Genomic DNA, 23,918 nt, shown 5'->3' on the forward strand with positions numbered 1-23,918 from the left:
CATCAGCAGATGAATGGATAAAGAAGATGTGACATGTATATATATATATATATACCCACACACAAGTGGAATATTAGCCATTAAAAAGAATGAAATAATGTAATTTCAGCAACCTGGATGTACCTAGAGATTATCATACTAAATGAAGTCAGTAATAAAAAGACAAATATGATTTCATATTATATATGGCATTAAAAAAATGGTATAATTTTCTTAAAAAAAAAAGAAACAGACTCACAGACATAGAAAACAAACTTAAAAGGGGAAAGAGGTAGAAGGAATAAATTAGGACCTTGAGATGAATAGGTACACACTACTATGTATAAAACAGATAAGCAATGTCTTACTGTCTAGCACAGGGAACTATAATATCTTTTAATAAACTATAATGGGAAAGAATTATATATATATATATATATATATATATATATACACACACACACACACTTTGCTGTACACCAAAAATTTATAAAACAGTGTAAATAAAATTTTTTTATACTACTCCCTTCCAGAGGTAGAGTTTAATTCCCCACCCCCTTAAATGTGGGCTGGACTTGCTTAAGAATAGAAAACAGCAGAAGTGACAGGTTGTCATTTTCAAGCTTAGGTTACAGAAAGACAACCATATAGTCAAATCTGTGGTTTTTCCAGCAATCAAGTATGAATGTGAGAATTGGACCATAAAGAAGACTGAGCACCAAAGAATTGATGCTTTTAAACTGTGGTGCTGGAGAAGGCTCTTGAGAGTCCCTTGGACTGCAGGGAAATCAAACCAGTCCATCCTAAAAGAAATCAACCCTGAATGTTCAGTGGAAGGACTGAAGGTGAAGCTCCAATACTTTGACCACCTGATGCGAAGAGCTGACTCATTAGAGAAGACCCTGATGCTGGGAAGGATTGAGGGCAGGAGGAGAAGGGGACAACGGAGGATGAGATGGTTGGATGGCTTCACTGAGTCAATGGACATGAATTTGAGCAAAGTCTGAGAGCTGGTGAAAGACAGGGAAGCCAGACGTGCTGCAATCCCTGGGGTCACAGAGTCAGACACAAGTTAGCAACTGAACAGCAGCAACATAGAAAGACAGGCTGCTGTCTTGCACGCGCGCTCCTGGAACACTTGCTCTGGGGAAAGCCACACTGTGAGGGTATTCAGGGAGTCTATGGAGAGACCCACCGCGAGCAGCGGGGGTCCTCTGGCCGCCATCTAGCGAGGAACTGAGACCTGCAAGTAGCCACACAACTGAGCTTGGAAGCAACTCTTCCAGCCCCAGTCAAGCTTGAGATGCTTGCAGCCCCAGGCCACAGCTTGACTGTTGACTCCTATGAGAGACCTCAAGCCAGGCCGGCTAAATCACTCCTGGGCTCCTGACCCTCAGAAAGTGTGTGAGAGAATGTTTGTTGTTTTAAGGTACTAAGTTTGGAGGTAATTTGTCATATTGGGTTAGAGAACTAATATACAATACAGAAGGTTTTCTCCAGCCTCCCTTGCAGCCCCATGGAATGTAACCTCCCAGGCCCCTCAGTCCATGGGATTCTCCCGGCAAGAATACTGGAACGGGTTGCCATGCCTTCCTCCAGAGGATCTTCCTGACCCAGGGATTGAACCTGGGTCTCCTATATTGGCAGGCAGATTCTTTACCACTAGCACCATTACTGCCACCAATATCACCTAGAGTCTTACTGTATCATTCCATCCTCTGGGTCCAGAAAATGATGCTTGCCTTTTCAGAATGGACACTTCTTGAATGAAAGCCATTTGGACTAAGTTCAAGACAAAGCTTTCTCATATATAATTTTGTTATTTGAACAACTCACCTTATAGTAAGTCTACTATTAATAGATTGTGACGGAAAGTTGTCTAACACTAAACCATCATACCTAAGACAATCAGGTGGAGGGGAAAATTAAATCCTTGCAGGAAAGGATTCCCCGTGGGAAGGGAGGCAAAGAGAGGGAAGATAAATGATCAGTGGAAAAGAAAAGCAGAATCTAAAAATAACGGGAAATATTTCCATCTCAAATGTCTTTTTTTTTTCCTTTAGTGAACAGGAGGCTGGTGATCCATTGATTCTAGTGGCCTATTCCATTCCAGAGGCATCTGCATTGCTCAGGAGAGGAAAATGTTTTCAAAGGTTCCAGATCAGTTGGGTGATGACCCCTCTCATTCAAAAGAGTCATTTTCTTAAAAATGACTAAGAATTTGAATAATTAGATCATTTTCCCTCCAAAAGATTTTCCGATGATAAGAAATGGGTCGCATTTCACACTACAGATTCTACTCAGATCTTGGCATAAATTTTAAGCGCGACTTTGATGACATCCTTTAAGCCAGACCTGGGTGTGGGCCTGCAGGCAGCGGATGTTATTTCAAACCGCTATGGGGAAGCAGGCTAGCTCAAAGGTGGATGGAGGGCTTCACAAGACCTGCCAGACGGAGCAAAGGGTTCATGAGGGAAAAGGCAGACCATTTCTCAGGTTTTTCCATTCCGCTTTGTAAAGGAAAGGGGTTATACTCAAGGGACAGAACTTAACAAAGGCCACTGCTCATGTGTGACAGTCAACAGCCTGCCATTTTTCATACAGACTGAAATCAAGGCAAGCTGGGTAATTTAGCTTGCTCTCCATTCATCTGCCCGCTTGATTTCAGACAAACCCCTGGGGTGGTCTGCCCTGCTTCCCTTCCCAACTGACCACCCTGGGAGCTTTGTATGAAGAACCTGTTTTGTTTTGAATCCCTGGCCCTTTCTCCTGGTCATTTTGCTAAATCCAGGTCCCGCAGGGAGACAACACACGAGACGGGAGGAGGAGACCACAGGTGGTTAAACCAGGGGGACAGGGTCTGCGGATGGTGCTAGAAGAGGACTGAGGCGAGTGTTCACAGTATTCATAAGCCCTTTTGAAATCCTTGATTTCTGCTTACAATGAGCATGCATTCCCTTAGTCATGTGTTCTAAAAGAAGAGGACAAGGAACATGATCTTCATTTTTGCAGAATCCTTGGCAATCTTCCTTCTGCTTGCAACCCCCTTCTTATTATCCATTCATCAGACTCGCAGCACACAGGGCTGACCTGGGTGTGACTGAACTGATACACACTTCTGGTACACTGATATACACTTCACACACTCCTGATATAAAGACAAGGTGGAATTCAAGGGAGTGATCAATGTGAAAATAAAGGTTTAGCCTCACTAATGATCACAGCAATGCAAACGGAAGCAATTTGTTTCCTTTAAACTGGTGAAGATTAACAGGAAGGATAATATTCAGTGTTTAAAGGGGTAGCAAAGATATGGTAATCTTCATATATACCATTAGAAGAATAAATTGGTCCACCTTTCTGAAGAAGAGCATGGAAGGACTTAAACAAAACAGTGTGACCTGTAGTTTTATAAAAATATATGTGTGAATTGTAAAAAAGACATGAAGAAGGTACAAAAATTAACAGTGTTTATGTCTGGGTTGTAGATATTCTCTCTTGAACATTTGTGTTTCTATTTTTCTACATTTTCTTTAGCAGCAACTGTTAGCCTTATAATCTGGGAGAAAATGCATGTTAATTTCTAAATATTAAGAGAAGGGGGGAAAAATATGGAGTAGAGGAAGGAAATGGTAGAAAAGATTTAGTTTTAACAGAAATGAGCCACAGATCTCTTAAAATCAAGGTGGCTTGAGAGAAGGTTTGGTACAGTGAATTCTGGCTCCGTGCAAGAGTCCAAATATGACAGAGTTTCAAGCCTTTTCCTCTTAGGGAGAAAAAAATGGCCCCCAACAGCTTCATAACCAGGTAAAGAGGATTAAATTATTTAAGGGGAGTGGGGGGGATAAATTGGGAGCTTGGGATTGACATTACACATTACTTCCCAGGTGGTAAAGAACCCACCTGAAAATGCAGGAGACATGGATTGGATCCCTGGGTTGGGAAGATCCCCTGAAGGAACACATGGCAACCCATCCCAGTATTCTCACCTGGAGAATCCCATGGACAGAGGAGCCTGGCAGACCATAGTCCCTAGGTGCAAAGAGTTGGACATGACTGAAACAATCTAGCAAGCATGCACGCATACACACATATACAAAGTAGATAATCAACAAGGACCCACTGTAAGCACAGGGAGCTACAGTCAATATTCCCTAACAACCTAGATGGGAAAAGAATCAGCATAGATAATATGTATACAGATAATTGCATCACTTTCCTATATACCTGAAAGTAACACAACACTGTAAACCAACTATACTCCAATATAAAACAAAACATTTTAAAAATGATTTAAGCTTGGAACTGGAGGTACATTTCACTTGGAGGAGGCTGCATCTTCAGTTCTGAGAACAGAGCATCCCCTGGTGCATGGCGCACACCAACTGCTGTCCACGCCGCTGAGATGGCTTCGTGATGTGGACACCCAGGGGCTCCGCAGTCCATTCCAAGAAGCTTAAACTTCTTGAACTACCTCATCCAGAAATACTGAAAAGAACTCCCTGCCCCAAGCAAATGACAGGAACCTGAAAGTGGCCAAGAGATGGTTCTCGAATATGATTCCTGTTTCTCGGTACACTCTTCACTGAGGGTTGTTCAGTCTAGCTTTATAGAGCTTGCACAAAGTGGGCACAGGTGAGGGGGATGCCAACCAGGATTTGAGCTGGAGGAGATCAGGAATCAAAGCACTAAACAAGTTGCAGTGGAGTCCTTGGCTTGAGAATCACCAGCGTAGGAGGACTTGGTCGCTCCTGTTACTTTTTGAATCTGTAGCTGGCTTAAGCCGATGGGGTGGACAGTAACTTGGGACATTTCCTTATTCCTACTTTTTGGTCAGTTTCTGCCCCTTATTCTCCAGACTGAGTCTTCACACTTTGTCATTTGTGGCTTTGGTCTGCTGGCCGGCTCTACATGATAGAAAACCATGTCTCTCCCACATTCTGGGACCCAGAAGCAGAGTGGCATAAGGGGGTGTGGTCCAGGTTTGGCATCAGACAAGAGTGAGTGATGACCCTGTGACCCTGAGAGTCTTGGTTTGCAAAACAGAGATAATAATTCTCAGTGTGCTTGGGGTGCTGGAACAGAAGACCACAGGACCAGTGGATTAAACAACAGACATTTACTTCTCTTGTTCATGGAGACCGGAAGTCCTGGATCAAGGTCCAGCAGGGTTCACTTTCTCGTAGAGACTTTCTGGCTTGCAGATGGCTACTTTGTCCTCACCAAGCCTGTCCTCTGCACTGGTGTCTCTTCTCAGGATGCTAATCCTATCAGGTCAGGGCCCCACCCTTCCTTATGATCCCATTTTACCTTAATTACTTCCCAAGGTCATATTTGCAATATAGTCACACTGGGGCTTTAGTACTTCAAAACATGAATCATTGGGGAGACACAATTTACAGCAAGCAAATAGCTACTGCCATTAGGTATTTGAAAATCAGATGAAAATCCGAACCATAAGATACCATTTGAAATCTGCTAGGATGGCTATTGGAGAAGGCAATGGCACCCCACTCCAGAGTTCTTGCCTGGAGAATCCCAGGGACGGGGAAGCCTGGTGGGCTGCCGTCTATGGGGTCGCACAGAGTCTGACATGACTGAAGTGACTTAGCAGCAGCAGCAGGATGGCTATACCCAAAAAGACAAATAATTGCACATGTTCGTGATGATGAGGAGAAATTGGAACTCATGTACTACAGGTGGGAGCATAAAATGATGCAGCCACTTTGGGAAACAGTCTAAAATTTCCTCAAAAGGTTAAGTATAGAGCTGCCATATGACCCAGCAATTCCACTGCTAGGTATACACCCAAGACAAAAATAAATGTTTACACAAAAACTTGCACAGAAGTGTTCACTGCAGCATTATTCATAATAGACATAAAGTGAAAACAATTCAAATATCCATCAGTTGATAACTAGGTAAATAAAATGTGTCATATCCATACAACTACTAATTCAGCAATAAAAAGGAATGAAGTACATATGATACAACATGGAAGAACTTTTAAAATGTTATGCAAAGTAAAAGTGTAACCAAGCAGGAGCCTATGGGGACTTCCTCGGACAGACTAAATGTTTGGCATTTGCTCTTCAAATCTTCTGTCACTTTGGTTAAAGTGAAAAGTATTGTTTCACAGTGATCTATGATCTTATTCGTCCAAATATTCTGAAAATTTTTTGGTATTTTTGACAAACTCCCCAAATACCAAATTTTAATTAAAGTTCTTTTGATCTCCAGCTAACTTTGGAATACTTCAGAGAGCCCCTAAAGCATCTGAGAGAGAAGTATTAAACTAACTAGGATTGTTTTGTATGTTAAATTGCATGGGAAGCACTATCACAGGAATGATAAACCTTCTTAGGTTATACTGTATGGACGTCATTAATAAAAGTGTTCTAGAAATTATATGAAATTCCAAAAATTTAAATATGCTTTGATATGACGTTGTTAGTCATAATTCTAGTTATTACCTCAAAATGTATGTCACAGCAACTTGGTTAAGTCCCAAAGTCCTTGTGCATTGCAGTCAGATCTTTAACTGTAACTTTTTTTTAGATGCCTTTTAATTTTCTCACAGGTTTTATTGTATGCATATAATATGAAGCCCCTGAATATTTCTGATGTTACATCTACTGCTTACAACATTGTTTATGTTGGCTTTTTCTGGGTTTCACTAAATAGTCAAGTAAAGATGGATAAGCCACAAGTTTAACCCTCTTTGCTGATAAGACTGGCTCTTTCAGTAATACACAAGGTAAATCACAGGAGAACCTTCAGAAGACATTTTTGGAAGAGTCTTCTTTTTGCTTGCAGGAATATGATACTGCAGTGGTTACGAGCATGAGCTCTGAATCCAGCCTGCTTTGGTTCAGATGCCAATTGTGCCCCTGCCTATCTTAGCAACCTTGACCAGGTCACTTAACCTCTCTGTGCCTCAGTCTTCTCATCAGTAAAATGGGAATAGTAATAATAGGACCTAGTGTTGTTGGAGGAACAGTTCCTAGTATTTCCTAAAGATTAGAGAGAGTACAAAGATGTTGTCTGTACTATATTTTGCCTGCAGTTTAGGGTATGTTTTAAAAATAATTCTGTAACTTAATACAGAGTCACATTAAGTCCAAACTCCATGCTCATCCTGGTCTCTTCCTTCCCTCTCCGCCCAATCATGTATTTTGGCCAATCCTGTGTTCCTCAGCCAAAAGCTTCTCCATCAGCCACACTGTTTACCTCCCTCTTCATCAAACAAGGGACGGAGACTAACTTTTGCTCATGCCTGGTCTCCTCCTCTTCTGACTTCACCTTACCAAATTCCTTGTTTTCAGTTTTTTTCTTTGCTTAATTTACTTGTGATTCCATTGCTTGTTATTCTTGTGACTCTAACCCCAACCTGTTCCATTTTCTCATTTCTGAGATGGAAAGAATACTTTGCCTACCTCTGGGGGTTATTGTTGGGATCAACAATATGCATATGCACGTATGATGTACGTATATACTTTCAAAGACCAGAGTTCCCAAAGCACCGGGCAAATGTCACGTCTCATTACAGCCTCCTGTGTCTGTCAGAGTCAGCTCTTTGCCCTGCTCGCCACCTACTAAGTTCTCAGTGAACAGAGACTTGGTGCTTCTCTGTCCTTCCCTGGAGAGTCTGGCTCCCGCTTCCCGATCTCCATTTAGAAAGACTCCTTGGCCTCACCATGAAAGAAAATAAAACAAGAACTGTTTCAAGAGCTGGCATACTTTCAGTTATTCAGTCAATGTTCTTTTTCAGTGAAATGGCAGAAAATCTTGGACATAAGACTATACCAGCACAACTAAGCCACAACAGGAGGAAATTATGCTCTTTCGTTGTATATCCATAAACATGGCAGGATTTTTTTCAGAACCACATGATGAAAATGATTATAATTTCTGCAGAGCAGAATGTAATCAAACTGACAGAATTCTTTTTTGCTTGTTGTTACTCCAAATAGTTCTTGATTTTGTTGTGTTTATGATCAATGGCGCTGTTGTTGTTTAGTCGCTAAGTCATGTTCCACTCTTTCTCAACCCCACGGACGGTAGCCCGCCAGGCTCCTCTGCCCATGGGATTTTCCATGGGCCAGCATACTGGAGTGGGTTGCCATTTCCTTCTCCAGGGGACCTTCCCAACCCAGGGACTGAACCTGTGTGTCCTGTATTGGAAGGCTGATTCTTTACCACTGAGCCATAACCGTGACTTCTGAAGTCTTTTGTCATTCATAGACAGTTGTTGTTCAGGTGGATGCTTCATCCTCAAGAAGATTCATAGAAAGGGCTTTTTGAAAGCGTAGGTTTCTGATAACTAAGATCATACTGCTGAACTGGGTAAAACATTAATTTTAATGGAAACCTGGATGGTTCATAAAACTGTTAACAGAAAGGATTAGTTATACAGTAATGAGTGACCTGATAAGTGTGATCAAAATTTTACAATTTTTGTCTGAAATGTTATTGACTTTTTTAAAATTTATGTTTTTATTGAAGGATAATTACTTTACAGAATTTTGCTGTTTTCTGTCAAACCTCAACATGAATCAGCCACAGGTACACGTATAGTCCCTCCCTCCTGAACCTCTCCCCCATCTCCCTCCCCATCCCACCCCTCTAGGTTGGTACAGGGCCCCTGTTTGAGTTTCCTGAGCCAGACAGCACATTCCCGTTGGCTATCTATTTTACAAATGGTAATGTAAGTTTCCATGTTATTCTTTCCACACATCTCACCCTCTCCTCCCCTCTCCCCATGTTCATAAGTCTATTCTCTATGTCTGTTTCTCCATTGCTGCCCTGTAAATAAATTCTTCAGTACCATTTTTCTAGATTCCATATATATGCATTAAATATGACATTTATCTTTCTCTTTCTGACTTACTTCACTCTGTATAATAGGCTCTAGGTTCATCCACCTCATTAGAACTGACTCAAATGCATTCCTTTTTATGGGTGAGTAATAGTCCATTGTGTATATGTACTACAACTTCTGTATCCATTCATCTGTCGATGGACATCTAAGTTGCTTCCATGTTCTAGCTATTGTAAACAGTGCTGCAGTGAACAATGGGATACATGTGTCTTTTTCAGTTTTGGTTTCCTGAGGGTATATGCCTAGGAGTGGGATTTCTGGGTCATATGGTGCTTTTATTCCTAGTTTTTTAAGAAGTCTCCATACGGTCTTACATAGTGGCTATATCAATTTACATTCCCACTAACAGTGCAAGAGCGTTCCCTTTTCTCCACATCTTCTCCAGCATTTATTGTTTGTAGACTTTCTGATGATGGCCATTCTGACCAGTGTACGGTGATAGCTCATTATGATTTTGATTTGCATTTCTTTAATAATGAGCGATGTTGAGCATCTTTTCATGTGTTTCTTAGCCATCTGTATGTCTTCTTTGGAGAAATGTCTGTTTAGGTCTTTTCCCCATTTTTTAATTGGGTTGTTTGTTTTTCTAGCATTGAGCTGTACGAGCTGCTTGTATATTTCGGAAATTAATCCTTTGCCAGTTGTTTCATTTGCTATTATTTTCTCCCATTCTGCAGGTTGTCTTTTCACTTCGCTTATAGTTTCTTTTGCTGTACAAAAGAGAACCCCCTGACAGAGAGGCCTGGCAGGGCACAGTCTACAGGGTTGCAAAGAGTTGGACATGACTGAAGTGACCCTGCATGCATAGGTGGAACACATTTTTTGCCTGTGGCAGCTCTGCCCCAGTGAGAGCTGAGCGTGAAGGTGGCGCAGCTGCTGGGCTTGCGGGGGCCCTGGTGGCGCCAAGGGCGCGGGGACACGGACTGTCTCCACCACTGGAGTTGTGGTCCTATCAGAGTCTTTTTTCGAAACTCTTGTAGCTGGTGATCAGAAGGCATCTTTGGCAGTCTTTCTCCGTAGCTCTGTCTGTTCAGGCACTTAGAAGGCTCCCTTGCCTGGGGTCCTTCTCTGTTGTTTGGCACGTCGGGCACATAGAGGGTCCTCCCTGGCTGGGGTCCTACTCTAGTTCAGCGCATCAGCCACTGAAGGGAGCACCCTGGGTGGGGTCCTACTCTGTAGTTCAGTGCGTCAGGCATTTGGTGGGTCAGCCTCTCTATTGTTCAGCTGCTGATGAGAAAGAGAGGCTATGGTGATGGTTCCACCCCCTACACGTGACTCAGCAGTACTGCCTTGCTTCCAAGTCTGCCCGGCTTTCCTCCACAGGCACTTCCTACCATGATCTCCTCCCTCACATTCATCCCCTCGATCCATCTCTCCACAGTCAGCAGCAGCCCTCGCCCTGGGATTGCTCCACAATCCCTAAACTCCAGCTCCCAGCTGCTGAACCCTCCAGGGGACCTGCATCCCTGACCAGGGTATGTTTGGCTGTGGCAAGGACTGTCTGACTCTCATTCCATTTAGGCCGCCACAGATCAGCTGTTTCATTCTCAGCCTTAAATGTTTCTCCTCTGACTCAGCCAATTGCCCCAGTGTGGGACTCAGACCCCTGCTTCAGTTCCCCCATCCACTGAGGGCAGGTCCAGTCCTACTAACACTCCTGTTTATCCCCCTAGTTCCTTCATCCTACAGAGTTTTGCGTGCGTCTATATATTCTTTTGCACTGGTCAGGTACTCCTGTCCGTTCACAGCTGGTGGTCTGCATGTGCTTCTGTGTCTGAAAGTGTATTCCTGATTTATCCACGGAGAGAGATGTACTCCACGTCAACCTACTCCTCAGCCATCTTGTTCCAAATCTGTTATTGACTTTTAATCTGTTTTCCAGATATAAGGAAATCTTTCCCCTTAACCTAATTATAATTTATAACGGCTTAGGAAATTACACTTTTGTAAGTGAAATCCAAACACTTCTCTTGTCCCTCTACCTGATCCTTCCAGGAACTGGAAACTCTTAAGTTTTCGGTAGATTTATCAGATGAATAAGAAAGGTCACCTCCTGACTGGTGCAAGAACCTCAAGATATCTGGGGGACTTCAAGAAGTGAAGAAATCACCCAAATGTATATATTACAGGCACAATCTGATGACAAGCCAATGGTATAGCTTTCCTGGCCTATTTAGTTGATGAGGTTCTTTATGAAGAGGTCCAGCATAACCAATTTAAAAGAGCCTATGTGATCAATCAACCATAATCAGACTTACTTGGTCAATAAATTAGTTTTAATTTGGCTATATTTGGTAAAAAAAAAATAAAATAAAATAAAAATGAGGGCAATTTTAGAAAGAAAAAGATGTTTCAATGGATATTAAATTCTAGTTTTGTTGATTGAAGTCAGTATTTACTGCTTAAGACTCACTTCCCAAGTAGCTCCTTGTTACTATGTTACATTACTGTAAAGTCTGAATCATTAAGAAAATATTCTATGCTATTTTTCTGAAGTCAAACACAGTACTCTAAGTTTGGATGAAGATAAGATGCCCCATGACCTGCAACCAGGTGATTATATTTACTGGAAAAGGCATCATTTAAACAACTCTTACCAGGTGTTCTTTAATACCTCGTGCACAATGAAACTGAAGGGAGTTAACTCTTTAATTCATATTTATCCCTTAAGAAAGACCTCTGAATCGGACTGGTCTATAGAAAGGACTGTTGATCCCAAGTGATATCCGCGAGAGGACAAAAAAGGGATGGCAGCCGTGGCAGACAGCTAACCCAAGAATCCAGACCAGGTCAATAAGATCTATCACACTAATTCAACTGAACTTTTTACCAAAACTTTGTCTCCCTATCAGCATTGAAAGTTATTGTTTTATTTCTAACCATACTGTTGCTACCAGTATTTAGGATGGAAAGAAAATTCTCTAATGAAGTTGTCACAAGGTATTATTACTCAGGACACATACCACTCCTTGCTCCAAGTCTATGGCTTGAAGTGCATGTATGATGTTTGTAGGAAAATTCAGTGTAACTGATAATGTGTAAAACCTGCAAAGTGTTTCCCCATCAGCATGCCTCTGTGCTTATTGATTTTGTCTCGTTATTTCCCCCCAACTTGGATAAGTAGGCAAATTATACATACACACACACATGCATACACACAAACTGTAGGCCTAGCCCTGAGGGACATCACTGACCCAGGGCAGGCAGCTACCATTATGGCAACAAGGGACAATCACTTTGATTATTAATGCATTCCATCTAAGTGGGAAACGTGCTGGAAATTTTCACATATTGAGGTCTGGGAAAGTCATTCTGGCTTATGACATGACTTAAATTGAACTTTCGGCTAACCAGAACTGCCCATTTGTGGCCTATTAAACATACACTGTACATCTGTTTTAACCACTGAAAAATACACTTAAAAAAATAGAATAACTGTTGTTCAGTTCAGTTGCTCAGTCATGTCTGACTCCTTGTGACTCCAGGGACTGCAGCACTCCAGGCCTCGTTGTTCAGGCATCCAAAATACAGCTAGGTAGACATTGTGGATGTGGTTTCAGACACAGTTCTATATTACTGAGCACTTGAGTTTTCTAAATAGTGTCTGACTCAAGGACACAACCAGATGTTCTCCAAAGATTATCTACGAGCAGCTGCCAACTGCATCCTTATGGTCTCAAGGTCTCCTCTTGGAGCTATGAAACCTTCTCTTACTTTAAGGATAGGAGTGGAAAACAGAGTAGCTCAAGCCACAGCCTCCCAGCTAGGCACTAGATTCTTCAGCCAGGACACTATTAGATAATAAAATTGCTTTAAGGAATATTTTGGCAAAAAGGGAGATGTGTGTTGTGACCAACAACTCCTGTTATGTATACTTTGTATCCCTAGCCTGGAGAGCTGTATGTCAATCAATGAAGTAAAAATGGTCTCTCACCCTATACATAAAAATAAACTCAAAATGGCTAAAAGACTTAAATCTAAGACATGACACCATAAAACTCCTGTAAGATAACATAGCAAGACATTCTCTGACATATACCACAGCAATATTTTCTTAGGCCAGTCTCCCAAGGCGTTAGAAATAAAGGCAAAAATAACCAAACGAGGCTTAAACTTAGAAGCTTTGCACAGAATAAACAAAACAAAATGAAAAGACAACTTATGGAATGGGAGAAAACATTTGCAAATGATGTGACCAACAAGGACTTAATTTCCAAAATACATAAACACTTATATACTTCAATAACAAAAAAACCAAAAAAAAAAAAAAAAACACAACCCAATCAACAAATGAGCAGAAGATCTAAACAGACATTTTACCATAGAAGATATACATACAGATGGCCACCAGGCACATGAAAAGATCCTCCACATGGCTATTCATTAGAGAAATATAAATCAAAACTATAATGAGGGATCACCTCACACCAGTCAGAATGGCCTCATCAAGGAGTCTACAAACAAGAAATGCTAAAGAGGTTGTGGAGAAAAGAGAATCCTTGCGCACTGTTGGTGGGAATGTCAACTGGTGCAACCTCTACGGAGAACAGTAGGGAGGTTGCTTAAAAAACTAAAAATAGAGCTACCATATGAGCTAGCAATCCCACTCCTGAACATACATTCAGAAAAGACAAAAGTTCTAATTCAAAAAGATACATGTACCCCAGTGTTCAAAGCAGCACAATTTACAATAGCTAAGACAAAGAACCTTGATGACAACCTAAGTGTCCATCAACAGATGAATGGATAAAGATGTGGCATATATGTGCACACAAATACAATGGAATATTACTGAACCATAAAAAGAATGAAATGTCATTTGAAGCAACATGGATGGATGTTGAAATTATCATACTAAGTCAAATAAAGACAAATATCATATGCTATCACTTACAGGTGGAATATAAAAAAAAAGATACAAGTCAACTTATTTACAAAACAGAAACAGACTCAAAGACATAGAAAGCAAACTTATGGTTATCAAAGGGGAAAAGGGGGCAGAGACAATTGGGTGTTTAGGATTAGCAAATACAAACCACTATATATTAAACAAATAAACCACAAGGTCCTATTGTGTAGTACAGGAAACTATATTTGATATCTTGTAATAAATTATAATGGAAAAGAATTTTTAAAAACAATATGTGAAAGTCACTCAGTCATGCTGACTCTTTGTGACCTCAAGGACTATACAGTCCATGGAATTCTCCAGGCCAGAATACTGGAGTGGGTAGCCTTTCCCTTCTCCAGGGGATCTTTCCAACCCAGGGATCGAACCCAGGTTTCCTGCATTGTAGGTGGATTCTTTACCAGTTGAGCCACAAAGGAAGCCCGTCCAAAAGAATATATATATATTATACATGGATAATATGTGAATTGGATAATACATGAATAATACATGGATAATACATGAATCACTCTGCTATACACCAGAGACTAATGCAGCTACTAAAACCCCTACGAGGTGCAAGAAGTTAACTGAATGCTGACCACAAGCACATCAACCCCATCTATATTACATATGGGTAACTGAATCACTGCTATACACAACTAAACTAACACAAACTAAAACTAACCAGTAAATTAACTATACTTCAATTAAAAAGAAAACCTAGAAAAGTTAAAATGCAAATACAGAACAATTAAAAAAGCTGCTCGTTTACTGGATGTATTTTCCTGCTTGCCATCTAAAACAGGAGGACTATTTGGAGGAATACTACAAGGTGCATTTTAATCATTATCCTCATTGTGGTATGTCTGCTAATTTTCCAAGCTCTGTACATGTACTATGACAAATCAGTCGAAGAGAAAGGTAATGTTTTCATAATATAAAGTATCGATGCTAGGCTTGAAACCGGGGCATATGACCAATTCTGAATCCAGTCCTCAGATTGAGGAAGGAGTATACCCCGTTTCAGCAGGAAATATCCAGAGCCCCATTCCCTCTAAGATTTGGGGAAAGCTGAAACAGAGTGGAGACTGAAACTAAATCCTCCTAAAAGCGAGTCCCTTGGCCAAGTTTATGATTAACTTCTCTAACCAAGACTATTCCCTTTCTTGTCCTGTACCTGTTCCCTGTCAAGTTTGAGGACTATCAAAGAAAAGACGGGATTGTAATCAAGCAGAACGTTATGGGGCCCTCCCTGAACAGATTCCCCATATCCTCCATCTACCTCTTATTTACAGAAAAACTTTAGCCTCCCAGGCCTTCCCCAAGTTCCAAAGAACAAATTTAATCAGAGACACAAGGAATTGTACAAACAAACAAAAACTGTCGAGCAAGACAAATAGCAGTTTAACCATAAAACAAAAAAACCTTTAGCTCCTCCTCCAGGGCTATAGATATTAATAATATTCTAAGCCCTATCCTTGAGCTGTTTTGCAGCTACTGAAATCCCCCCAGGTGTAAGAAATTAACTGAACGTTGGCCACAAGCATGTAGACACCAAACTGATTAGAAGCAGAAGGTTGACGTTGACTTCTGATTACAACACTGACCAAAAATAGGAGACTGTCCACCAGTGATCCCGTACCCCTCTTCCTCATCCTATCTTAAAAAACCCCTGCCTGAAAGCCCTCAGGAAATTCAGGCCTTTTCCTTTGGATGTTAGCTTCTGGTACTACTTGCTTGATGCCCTGCAATAAACACTGCTCTTTCTTTCACCATAAAGCAGGGTCACTGCAACTTTGCTGTACCAGTGAGCAGACCCACACTGGGCTGAACAACAAAAGAAGCCAGTTACGAAAGACTGTGTATTATGGGATCCCATTCTGTCCATTATAGGCAAATTCATAGAGATAGAAAGCAGATTAGTTGTTGCCATTAGTAGGATGGAATAGGGAGTCATTGATAATGGGTACAGAGTTTCTTTGAGGGATTATAAAAAATGCTCTGGAATTAGATAATGGTGATGGTTGCATGACCTTGTGAAAATACTAAGAAGCACTGAATCATACACTTTAAAAGGGTGAGTTTTGTGGTATGTGAATTGTAACTCAATTTTAAAAAATCCAATGTGCACACACACACACAAATCCTACCACGTAGGACAGTTAAGAAAATGACTGGGCTTACGTGCACAGGGCACAGTGTCCAGCACAGAGTTCCTCCGGAAAACAGCGGTTTTTATTTTCCGTAGTCCACGTGGGGTCAGAAAGAATGAAGGGAGGAAAGCCATAAACACAACTACATCAGCCTGCCATCTCTGCCTCTGGTGTCTGCAGGGACGCTCACCGCAGGGTCCTACCTCCCCCTCTGCAGTCCACTGCCGGGCATTCCTGCCTCTCAGCTCGGTGGACGGTCCGGCTTCCACCACCGGGGCAAGGGGCCCGAGGTGCACCTCCACCCCTGTCCTGCGGCAGACCGCCTCGCCTTCCTCGTCTCCCCTGCTCAGGCCTCTCCCTCTCTGCTCGCCCTGCCCACCCCCGGAAAACCAGCCGCCAGACCAGGACACTTCTGGCCTTAGCGTGAGCCCACCCTTCTCCCCTCTCCAGGTGCTTCATCTTTAACCAAAGGCCTGGTTTCTAGGGTGGAAAACCTGCCTGGCCCTGGGCTGCTCTCACCATGGGCTCACCCCTGAAACCCAAGATGATGAGACTAGGGCCCCGCGCCCCGCGCCCCCCGCCCCGGGCTGCTTCCGAGGGTGGCAAGAGCTCAGGAGAGTGTCATCAGGATCTGCTCTCTCCTGCCAGTTTCTTCCTTCACCCTGGAGCCAAAGTCATGGCTCACCCAGGAGGGCAGCTCCTGCCGGCAGGATAAACTTACCCCTCAGTCTGACTACTGAGCCCACGCACGGCCAACTCAGCCCTGAAAGGCCGGGAGAGAGCAAACAGGGCGGAATGGCGCGGACTTCCCTGCTTGCTGACACATGGACGAGGCGGGATTTCGGGACTCACAGGAAGTTCCGATCGCGTTGGTGTCCTCTGTGAGAGTGTGAAGCCTTGATGATGAGTATGAATGTTTAGTGTTCATCAAGCCCTTCGAGGAATTACGGGAGCTCTAGACCATTTTATCAGGGGGGAAAAAACTTCCATAGAGGTGTATTTTCACACAAAATTACAAGACAATCTCAGAGGATATACAGAACTCCTGATACTAAGAGGTCCATAATTCCCTGGGCCAGAACAGACACTATAGCAGAGCAGAAAGGATTTAGAAGCCAGCCATTGGAAATAGCATTAAGCTGCTGGAAAAGGGTGGAAGCAATGGTGTTGATCTATCCAGCCTCCATCCTGAGAATCCTTCTATCTGTACCAGGGGTGGGGCACAGTGGGGGATGCTCTAAATGTGAGACAGACCCTTGGGCACTACAGCGCAGGACCAGAAATAGTAAGGAGATACCTTGGATCAAAATCAATAGAGGAGCTCCCTGGGAAGCAGCTGGAGAAGGAAGCCCCGGAGAGCTGATATATAATCCAGCTTCCACTGATGAGGCATTTCTAAAATCAACTGCCACATCCCTGGCTGTCAGAGGTGGCCTCTGTCGAGTTTTAGAGGTTTCCAGGGTACTTCGGATCAGCTAGTTCTCTGCCAAGTCATGCGATCACCACCCTAATACAAAGAGTGAAAGTCGCTCAGTCATGTCTGACTCTTTGCAACCCCATGAACTGTAGCCTGCCAGACTCCTCTGTCCATGGAACTCTCCAGGCCAGAATGCTGGAGTGGGTAGCCGCTCCCTTCTCTAGGAGCTCTTCCCAACCCAAGTCTCCTGCATTGCAGGCGGATTCTTTACCAGCTGAGCCACCAGGGAAGATACCCTAATGCCAAAGCCAGAAGTTATGCAACACTGAGATTACTGTTCCCCCCAGTGGGTGGGGAGGTGGCAGGGTTTGTAGCAGCGGAAGGAGGAGCATCTCAGGGCCCTAAGTGCCACCAGAGGGTCAGGCCATAGGATCAGAGGGGAAAGAGAGACGTGAGAGAGCTGGAGGGGGTGGGGGTGGGGTCCCAGAATTCTATTGAGAACAATCATGATTTTCCACACTCAACAACTGTGGCTCCTCTTGGGAACTCAAGAGCCAGCATTTGGGCCTGTTGAGAGCAGCAGAGTCCTCAGATCAGTCTCTTATCGATTAATTATCAGAAGGCAGGACATAGATGTAAACATATATTTTGTATTAAGGGCAAAGATTCTATTTTCAAAGAGGTTCATTCAACTGATTGAAGAAGTTTAACCGAGAGCATTGGAACAGCCTGGGCTGCTCCATGGTTTGGCCAACATTCACCCTCTTTCCCACTCTACCCAGTCTGGTCTGTACCTCTCTGCTCCTGCTGGCTCCATGTTTCTGATTACAAGCGTCCCATCGCTCTCAACACACAGTTACTCCAGAGCAATGGGATACTTGTAACCAGAAATAATTTGCAATTGCGTCAATGTAATCTTGGTATCTACAGATTTGCCCAGCTTCAGAACCCAAACCCTAGCAAATACCTTGAAGTAAAAGAAGCCTTGGTCTAGACGTGAGGCAAGGTGGGCTGTAGTCTTGGTTTTCTACTAACATGTAGGTTTTTCCGTGTCCCCCAGGTCCCTCAGTCTCCTCATTTGGATATCAGGGGCTGGATACAAAGAGCTCTATGATCCCTTTTGACTTCCTTGGACAGTCAAGGACAGCTGCAAGGTAGAGATCTTTCAAAGGTCACCAATAGCACCAAGCCTTCTAGCCCCAGTGCCAGGGGTTGACCTCAAAAGGAACCCCAGTGGGGTTTCTGGGAAAACATTCCAGTTCTTTCACCCAGCTCAGGCTATACCCCTCTGGAAAGGTTACATAGTGTCTCCTCAGGGTCCTTCCAAAGTTAGTGGAAATTAGAGTGGATTGTTATGGCATTCTTCTTCCCAAGGTCCATTCCCTCCTCCCCTAATAATGGAACCCTAGTTTTCCCTTAAGGAATTGTCCTTTCTCTGTTGCCAGTCCTGGAGGGTTGAGCTCCAGGGACAGGCTCATGAAACGCTGGGCAAATAGCCTATTTTCCACCCCAGTGGTTGATTGATGATTGGACAAAGGACAAAGGCAGACTCAAATCAAGACTTTGGCCGGAGATGCTGGAGGCCTTTGGCTTCTTTATGGAATGAAGCCTCACAGAGGAAATCAGAGCTGGGAGCTGAAGATGAGACAATTGTTGGGAATAACGTTTGAGCCCCTAGATCCAGCCACGCCTGAAAGTCTACACGTGAACTTTCAGTTACCTGAGCAAATAAATCCATTCCCACTTTTTTGTTGTTGAAGTGAATTTGAGTTGAATTAGGTGTCAGTAATAAAGTGTTCTTTGAACTTTCTGCTTTTCTCATTCATGCATTCCTCTCTTGTCAATGTTGCCAAATCTGAGTTATTTCTGATTAAAAGAAGAGGAAGGGGAGGAAGAGGAGGAGGAGGAAGCAGAAAAAGAGAAAAGAGAAAGAAGGATAAGAAGTAGAAGCTGTTAAATCTAAAAGCTGCATGAAAGGCAAGGTCTAATGCACTGTTGGTAATTATAAATATAGCACTGTTGTTACCACTTCCTGCCCTGTACCCATCACAAATATCACTCATTTATAAGAATTCTCCTCAATGCAGAATTCTTGGCACCCACGGCTAATTACCTGCAGTTGACCCCAATCTGAAATCTATTTCCAACAAAGCTAAGATGCCTACCGATTCAATGGACATGAACTTGGGCGAACTCTGGGAGATGGTGAGGGACAGGGAGGTCTGGAGTGCTGCAGTCCACGGGGTCGTGAAGAGTGGGACACGACATAGCAGCTGAACAACAACAATAAAGACACCTACAGCACTACACTATGACCGATGCCAGTCACGGGACTGGGAGATGGTTTAAACCAAAGCAGAGCCTTAACCGCCATGGCCAGTCCAGAGGACACGTTGATCACAAAGACAGGAGCAACTTCGCCATACTGGCAAAATCAAATAGTGCTAATAGGTAGCCCCAAGCCACTGCCAGGAAATCCCTTGGAATGGTGTCTCAGGGAGAAAAGCATAGAGTTTAGTTAGCTGGCTCCTAGAGCCAAAGCATGAGCAGGAGAGGTCTGGTGGGTGCCATCTTAACCCACATGGCAGCCTCGGGGTGCAGGTGGGGGCTCAGTCCTGGCCCCACGCCCAGTGTCAACACTGCCCACAACATGATGACCCTGTATGCCCACTGGCAACTCCGGGCTCCCAAGGCTGCCAGTTCTGAGCAGGTGACATCTTCCTGGGCATCAACCTCCGACGACAATAAGTGCTGGTACTAAGTTGGAGCGTTTCTAATCCTCAAGCTGACGGATGCCTTTCTGCCCCCCTCAGAACTCAAAATCAACCTGATGTTTCTAAAATTACATCTTGAAGGCAAATGAATCTGTAACGTGCACCAAAACCTAAGCTAACCAGGGAACGGAGTAGAAAATAGAAACATCCTGTCTCCCTCCCATAAATGTGAATATTCTTTCTATATTGGTAGGGGCAGGGGGAGTGGGGAGGGGAACATCTCCAAGGGATGGGAAGTTCCCAAGAACCAGGTGTTCTCTGGTGTCCCTGAGGGTTCAGAGCAGCCTCACGACAGAGGATGAAAATTAAGGAGAAGCACGACCAGGGCATGAAGAGGGGAGGTGCTTTCAACTTCTAGACAGAGACAGCCCGGCCTGAGGCAGACCCTGGAGGAAGCCCCGGGGCAGGGCCACACACGGGCCACTTAAAAGAGAATTAGACAGCAGCTGCTTCTCCTTAGACTGGAGAGGTGGTCGAAGGGGCTTTGTGTGAGCCTGGATCAAAACACACCTATCAAGAGGGATCAAGAACCTGGCCAAGTGGACTGCAGACAGAAAAGAGAATGAGGGTTTTTTGTTTTTGTTTTTTTTAGCAAAAATGTAAAAATCCAGGGATAAAACTGCTTTTTTTTTTTTTTTAATTGTAGCAAAGCCTGTCCAATGACCACAATCCTCCTCTCCCCGTCACCCACGGATCAAACTTTAAAAATGCAACCTGTTAGTATTTACAGTGATCCATTCAACAGAAAAGAACCGCTGCAACCGTTGGGTTCCTGGACAACCGAGCTCCCTGGGCCACTAGACTGGATGAGGTGGTCAGGCCCTCCCGCGTTAACTCTTTACAGCTGCAAACAAATGGGACCCAGGACGAACCCAGGAGGCCGTAATCGACATTCCACGCAAGGCAGCTTCCCTCAGCAATCATTAGTTCCCGGGCTTACAAGGTGACTCCAGAGGGGTGATTACTGGGGAGACAAGAGACGATTTAGGGAGATCAGAGCCTCCGTCGTCTTGTGGGGTGGCAACACCCGGTGGCAGACTGAGGCACAGGTCTTCTGAGACGGGAGGCCAGGGCGAGAGAGGAGCTAAGCAATTCCTCAAAGGAAAAGGGGCGGGTAGCATCGTGAAGGCTGCTGAGGGCAAGGAGATGGGGCCTCCCGGGTCCAGTGGGCAGCGAACGCACAGTCCTAGAGAGGAGAGGGTCCGAGGGGTCCAGCGAGCGCGCGCGTGTGTGTGCGCGCGTGCGTGTGTGTGTGTCTGTGTGTGTGTGTGTGTCTGTGTGTGTGTGTCTGTGTGTGGCTGAGGAATCTGCTAAATTCTAACAAAAGCGATGGCCGGCCGTGCTGGTCTGGCCCAATAGGCGAGCGGAGTGGGACCCACCGCTCTCGCGCCAAGGGCCGGACGCCGTCTTACCTGCGTCTTCTCCAGCCAAGGAGGCAGGGCTGCCCGCGGCCCGGATTCCGGGCCGTTCCGCTGGGGCTGCCACTGGGGCCGCGCACCCCGGGGCGGAGAGGTCTGGCGTCTCGGTGCTCTTGGAGACGCGGCCCCGGGACCGAGGACGCCCCCCGGCCAGGCTGAGCTCTGAGAACCGCCCGGGGCTGGCCCCGGACCCCACCCCCGACGCGGGCCGGCGCACCAGCGGGCTGGCTTCTGCGCACGTGTGTGGACTCCGCACCTCACCTGGGCCCTGGGAGGGAAGGCAGGCCCTAGGCCTGGAGCCTCTCACTAGGATGGGCCTATCTGAGTCGCTTTTGGGTTGTTGTTCAGTGGCATCCAACCCTTTGCAACCCCATGGACTGCAGTAGCCAGGCTTCCCTGTCTTTCACTATCTCCCAGAGTCTGCTCAAACTCCTTTCCATGGAGTTCGTGATGCCACCCAAGCAGCTCTTCTTCTGCCACCCTCTTCTCCTTTTGCCCTCAATCTTTCCCAGTATCAGGGTCTTTTCCAGTGAATCAACTCTTCGCATCAGGTGGCCAAAGCATTGGAACTTCAGCTTCAGTCCTCTGAATATTCAGGGTTTTGTGCCCACGTGCAAAACTGCTAATCTCCCCTGTAAGCCAAGTGTCCACCCTGCTGCCTCCACTGCACTATCTGGGGGAGGTCTGGGTCATATTGGCAGTTTCATGCAGGTGGGACCTGTCTCTTTCCTCTCTCTCCAGCCCCCCACCTCATAGAAATCCCCCCCAGCCCCCCCAGCCCCCCAACAGACTCATTAACTTTGTGTGTCAAATATCTTTTCCATTTAATTAAAAAAAAAAAAACAGTTAATGTCACACGGGGCTCTAGAAATACATGCTTTTGAATTCCAGCGAAGGAGAGGGCTGGAAAGCTGAGATCTGCAGACATGGCTGGTTTCCACAGACCGGTTTGTGCAGCGCTGACCAGCTCAGTCCCTCTGCCCATGAGAGAACCCGCGGTCCAGGAGGCAGGGGCGGGGGAGTCTTGGGTTGGCCAGAGCGTCACCTGTAGCTCGCTGGAAGGTGGCTGGGCAGGAAGAGGGAGGCTCCCTGCAGCCCCCCTCTAAGAGGGACATGGGCCAGGGGTACAAAAGGAGGTACTTAAGCCTCCTAAGACTCCCACTGCCTCTGAGGCTGGAGGACACCTTCTTTCAACCGAACTCAAAGTAGATTGATGATGTGAACTTGGACCTTGTAGCAACCTGGTGACACCGCAGCAGTCAGCAGATGGAGTTGTCAGCTGACGGGCCTGGACACAGCTCCTAGACCATCCGGTACTGTCAGGACCACGTAGAGAACACACTGACACCCTTTATGCCAAATAAGAGTAAATAATTCTACCAATATAAACAGGGCCTCTGACCCTTTCATTTTATTAAAATGGCACGTAAATATTAAAACAGCATACTGATCACTTCCTACATCCGTGAGCCCCCCGGCGTGTTGATCTGGAGCCACTTGTGGGCTTCCTCCCAGACGGAGGAAGCAGGCTCACGCATTGAGCAATTCATGTTCTTTATCAGTTTTCCCAACAGCATCAGGATTTGATAGTGGGTCGAGATCAGCAAAAAGGCTGAACCAGGCAGTCAGGTCCGAGGAGGCCTTGGCAGGCTCTGGGGAGAGAAGAGGACACATCAGCCCAGCCACCTTGCTAAATCCCACCTCTGCCAGGCTTCAGGGCCAGGAGCACCTTCAAGAGGGAAGATGCTCAGTCGGACAAACCCTGCTGCCTTTGGTCTCTAAGCCTTGTTAGGGTATTCCATGCCCCACTATTGGCCTGTTGGCTGAGTAACATTTCTATACCATGGTCTTTACAAATCTGCGCAAACAGTGAGCTCTTGTGTCAATCCCCAGTCGGCACCCCTACCCAGCAGATGGCCACAGCCCACAGAGCTGCCTGAAACCCCAGACCCTGTGCTTCAGCACCACCAGGAAATAGCTCATTTCAGAAACCAGACTGAATGTCTCAGGAAGTAAGGTGCCTTCCAGCGTCCCCTGGAGGAATCTTCAAATCTGCTGGGTCAAGAGAAATACGGTGATTACTCTTTTCAGCCTTCTTTAACCCTCTCCCATCAGAGGAAGGGGGCCTTAGACAGGCCTCCCGTTCCCCACTGGGCTCTAAATTGCCCCCGAGCCCCTCACCTTCCATGCTCCATAGAGTCCTGCCTTCAAGTGTTCTTATACTGAACCACCTGCCCTAACTTCTTGAATGCCACGATGACAGACCCCAATTATTTTCCAGATGAGGAAGGCATTTTCAAAAGAGTGCCTGATGCAAGAGATTTACAAAGAAGTTGGGGGCTCTTCTCTATATAAATTGTTCCACATGAGAATCTAAGTTCATTGACTTGGATGACCTATGCTTT

General features: G+C 44.8%; 1 protein-coding gene across 12 annotated transcripts in view; it reads right to left on the reverse strand.

Moving 5' to 3' along the window:
* Positions 1-22,887: 22,887 nt before the first annotated feature.
* Positions 22,888-23,918, reverse strand: part of ICA1 (islet cell autoantigen 1) — a 159,662-nt gene continuing 158,631 nt past the window's right edge. For all 12 annotated transcript variants that reach the window (XM_061164972.1, XM_061164971.1, XM_061164976.1 and 9 more), the window contains one exon: positions 22,888-23,165. In XM_061164972.1, the coding sequence (XP_061020955.1) occupies positions 23,044-23,165 (122 nt within the window). In that variant the 3' untranslated portion in view covers positions 22,888-23,043. The remainder of the gene's footprint in view (positions 23,166-23,918) is intronic.

The sequence above is a fragment of the Dama dama genome, chromosome 18, assembly GCF_033118175.1.
Source record: "Dama dama isolate Ldn47 chromosome 18, ASM3311817v1, whole genome shotgun sequence".
NCBI lineage: Eukaryota > Metazoa > Chordata > Mammalia > Artiodactyla > Cervidae > Dama > Dama dama.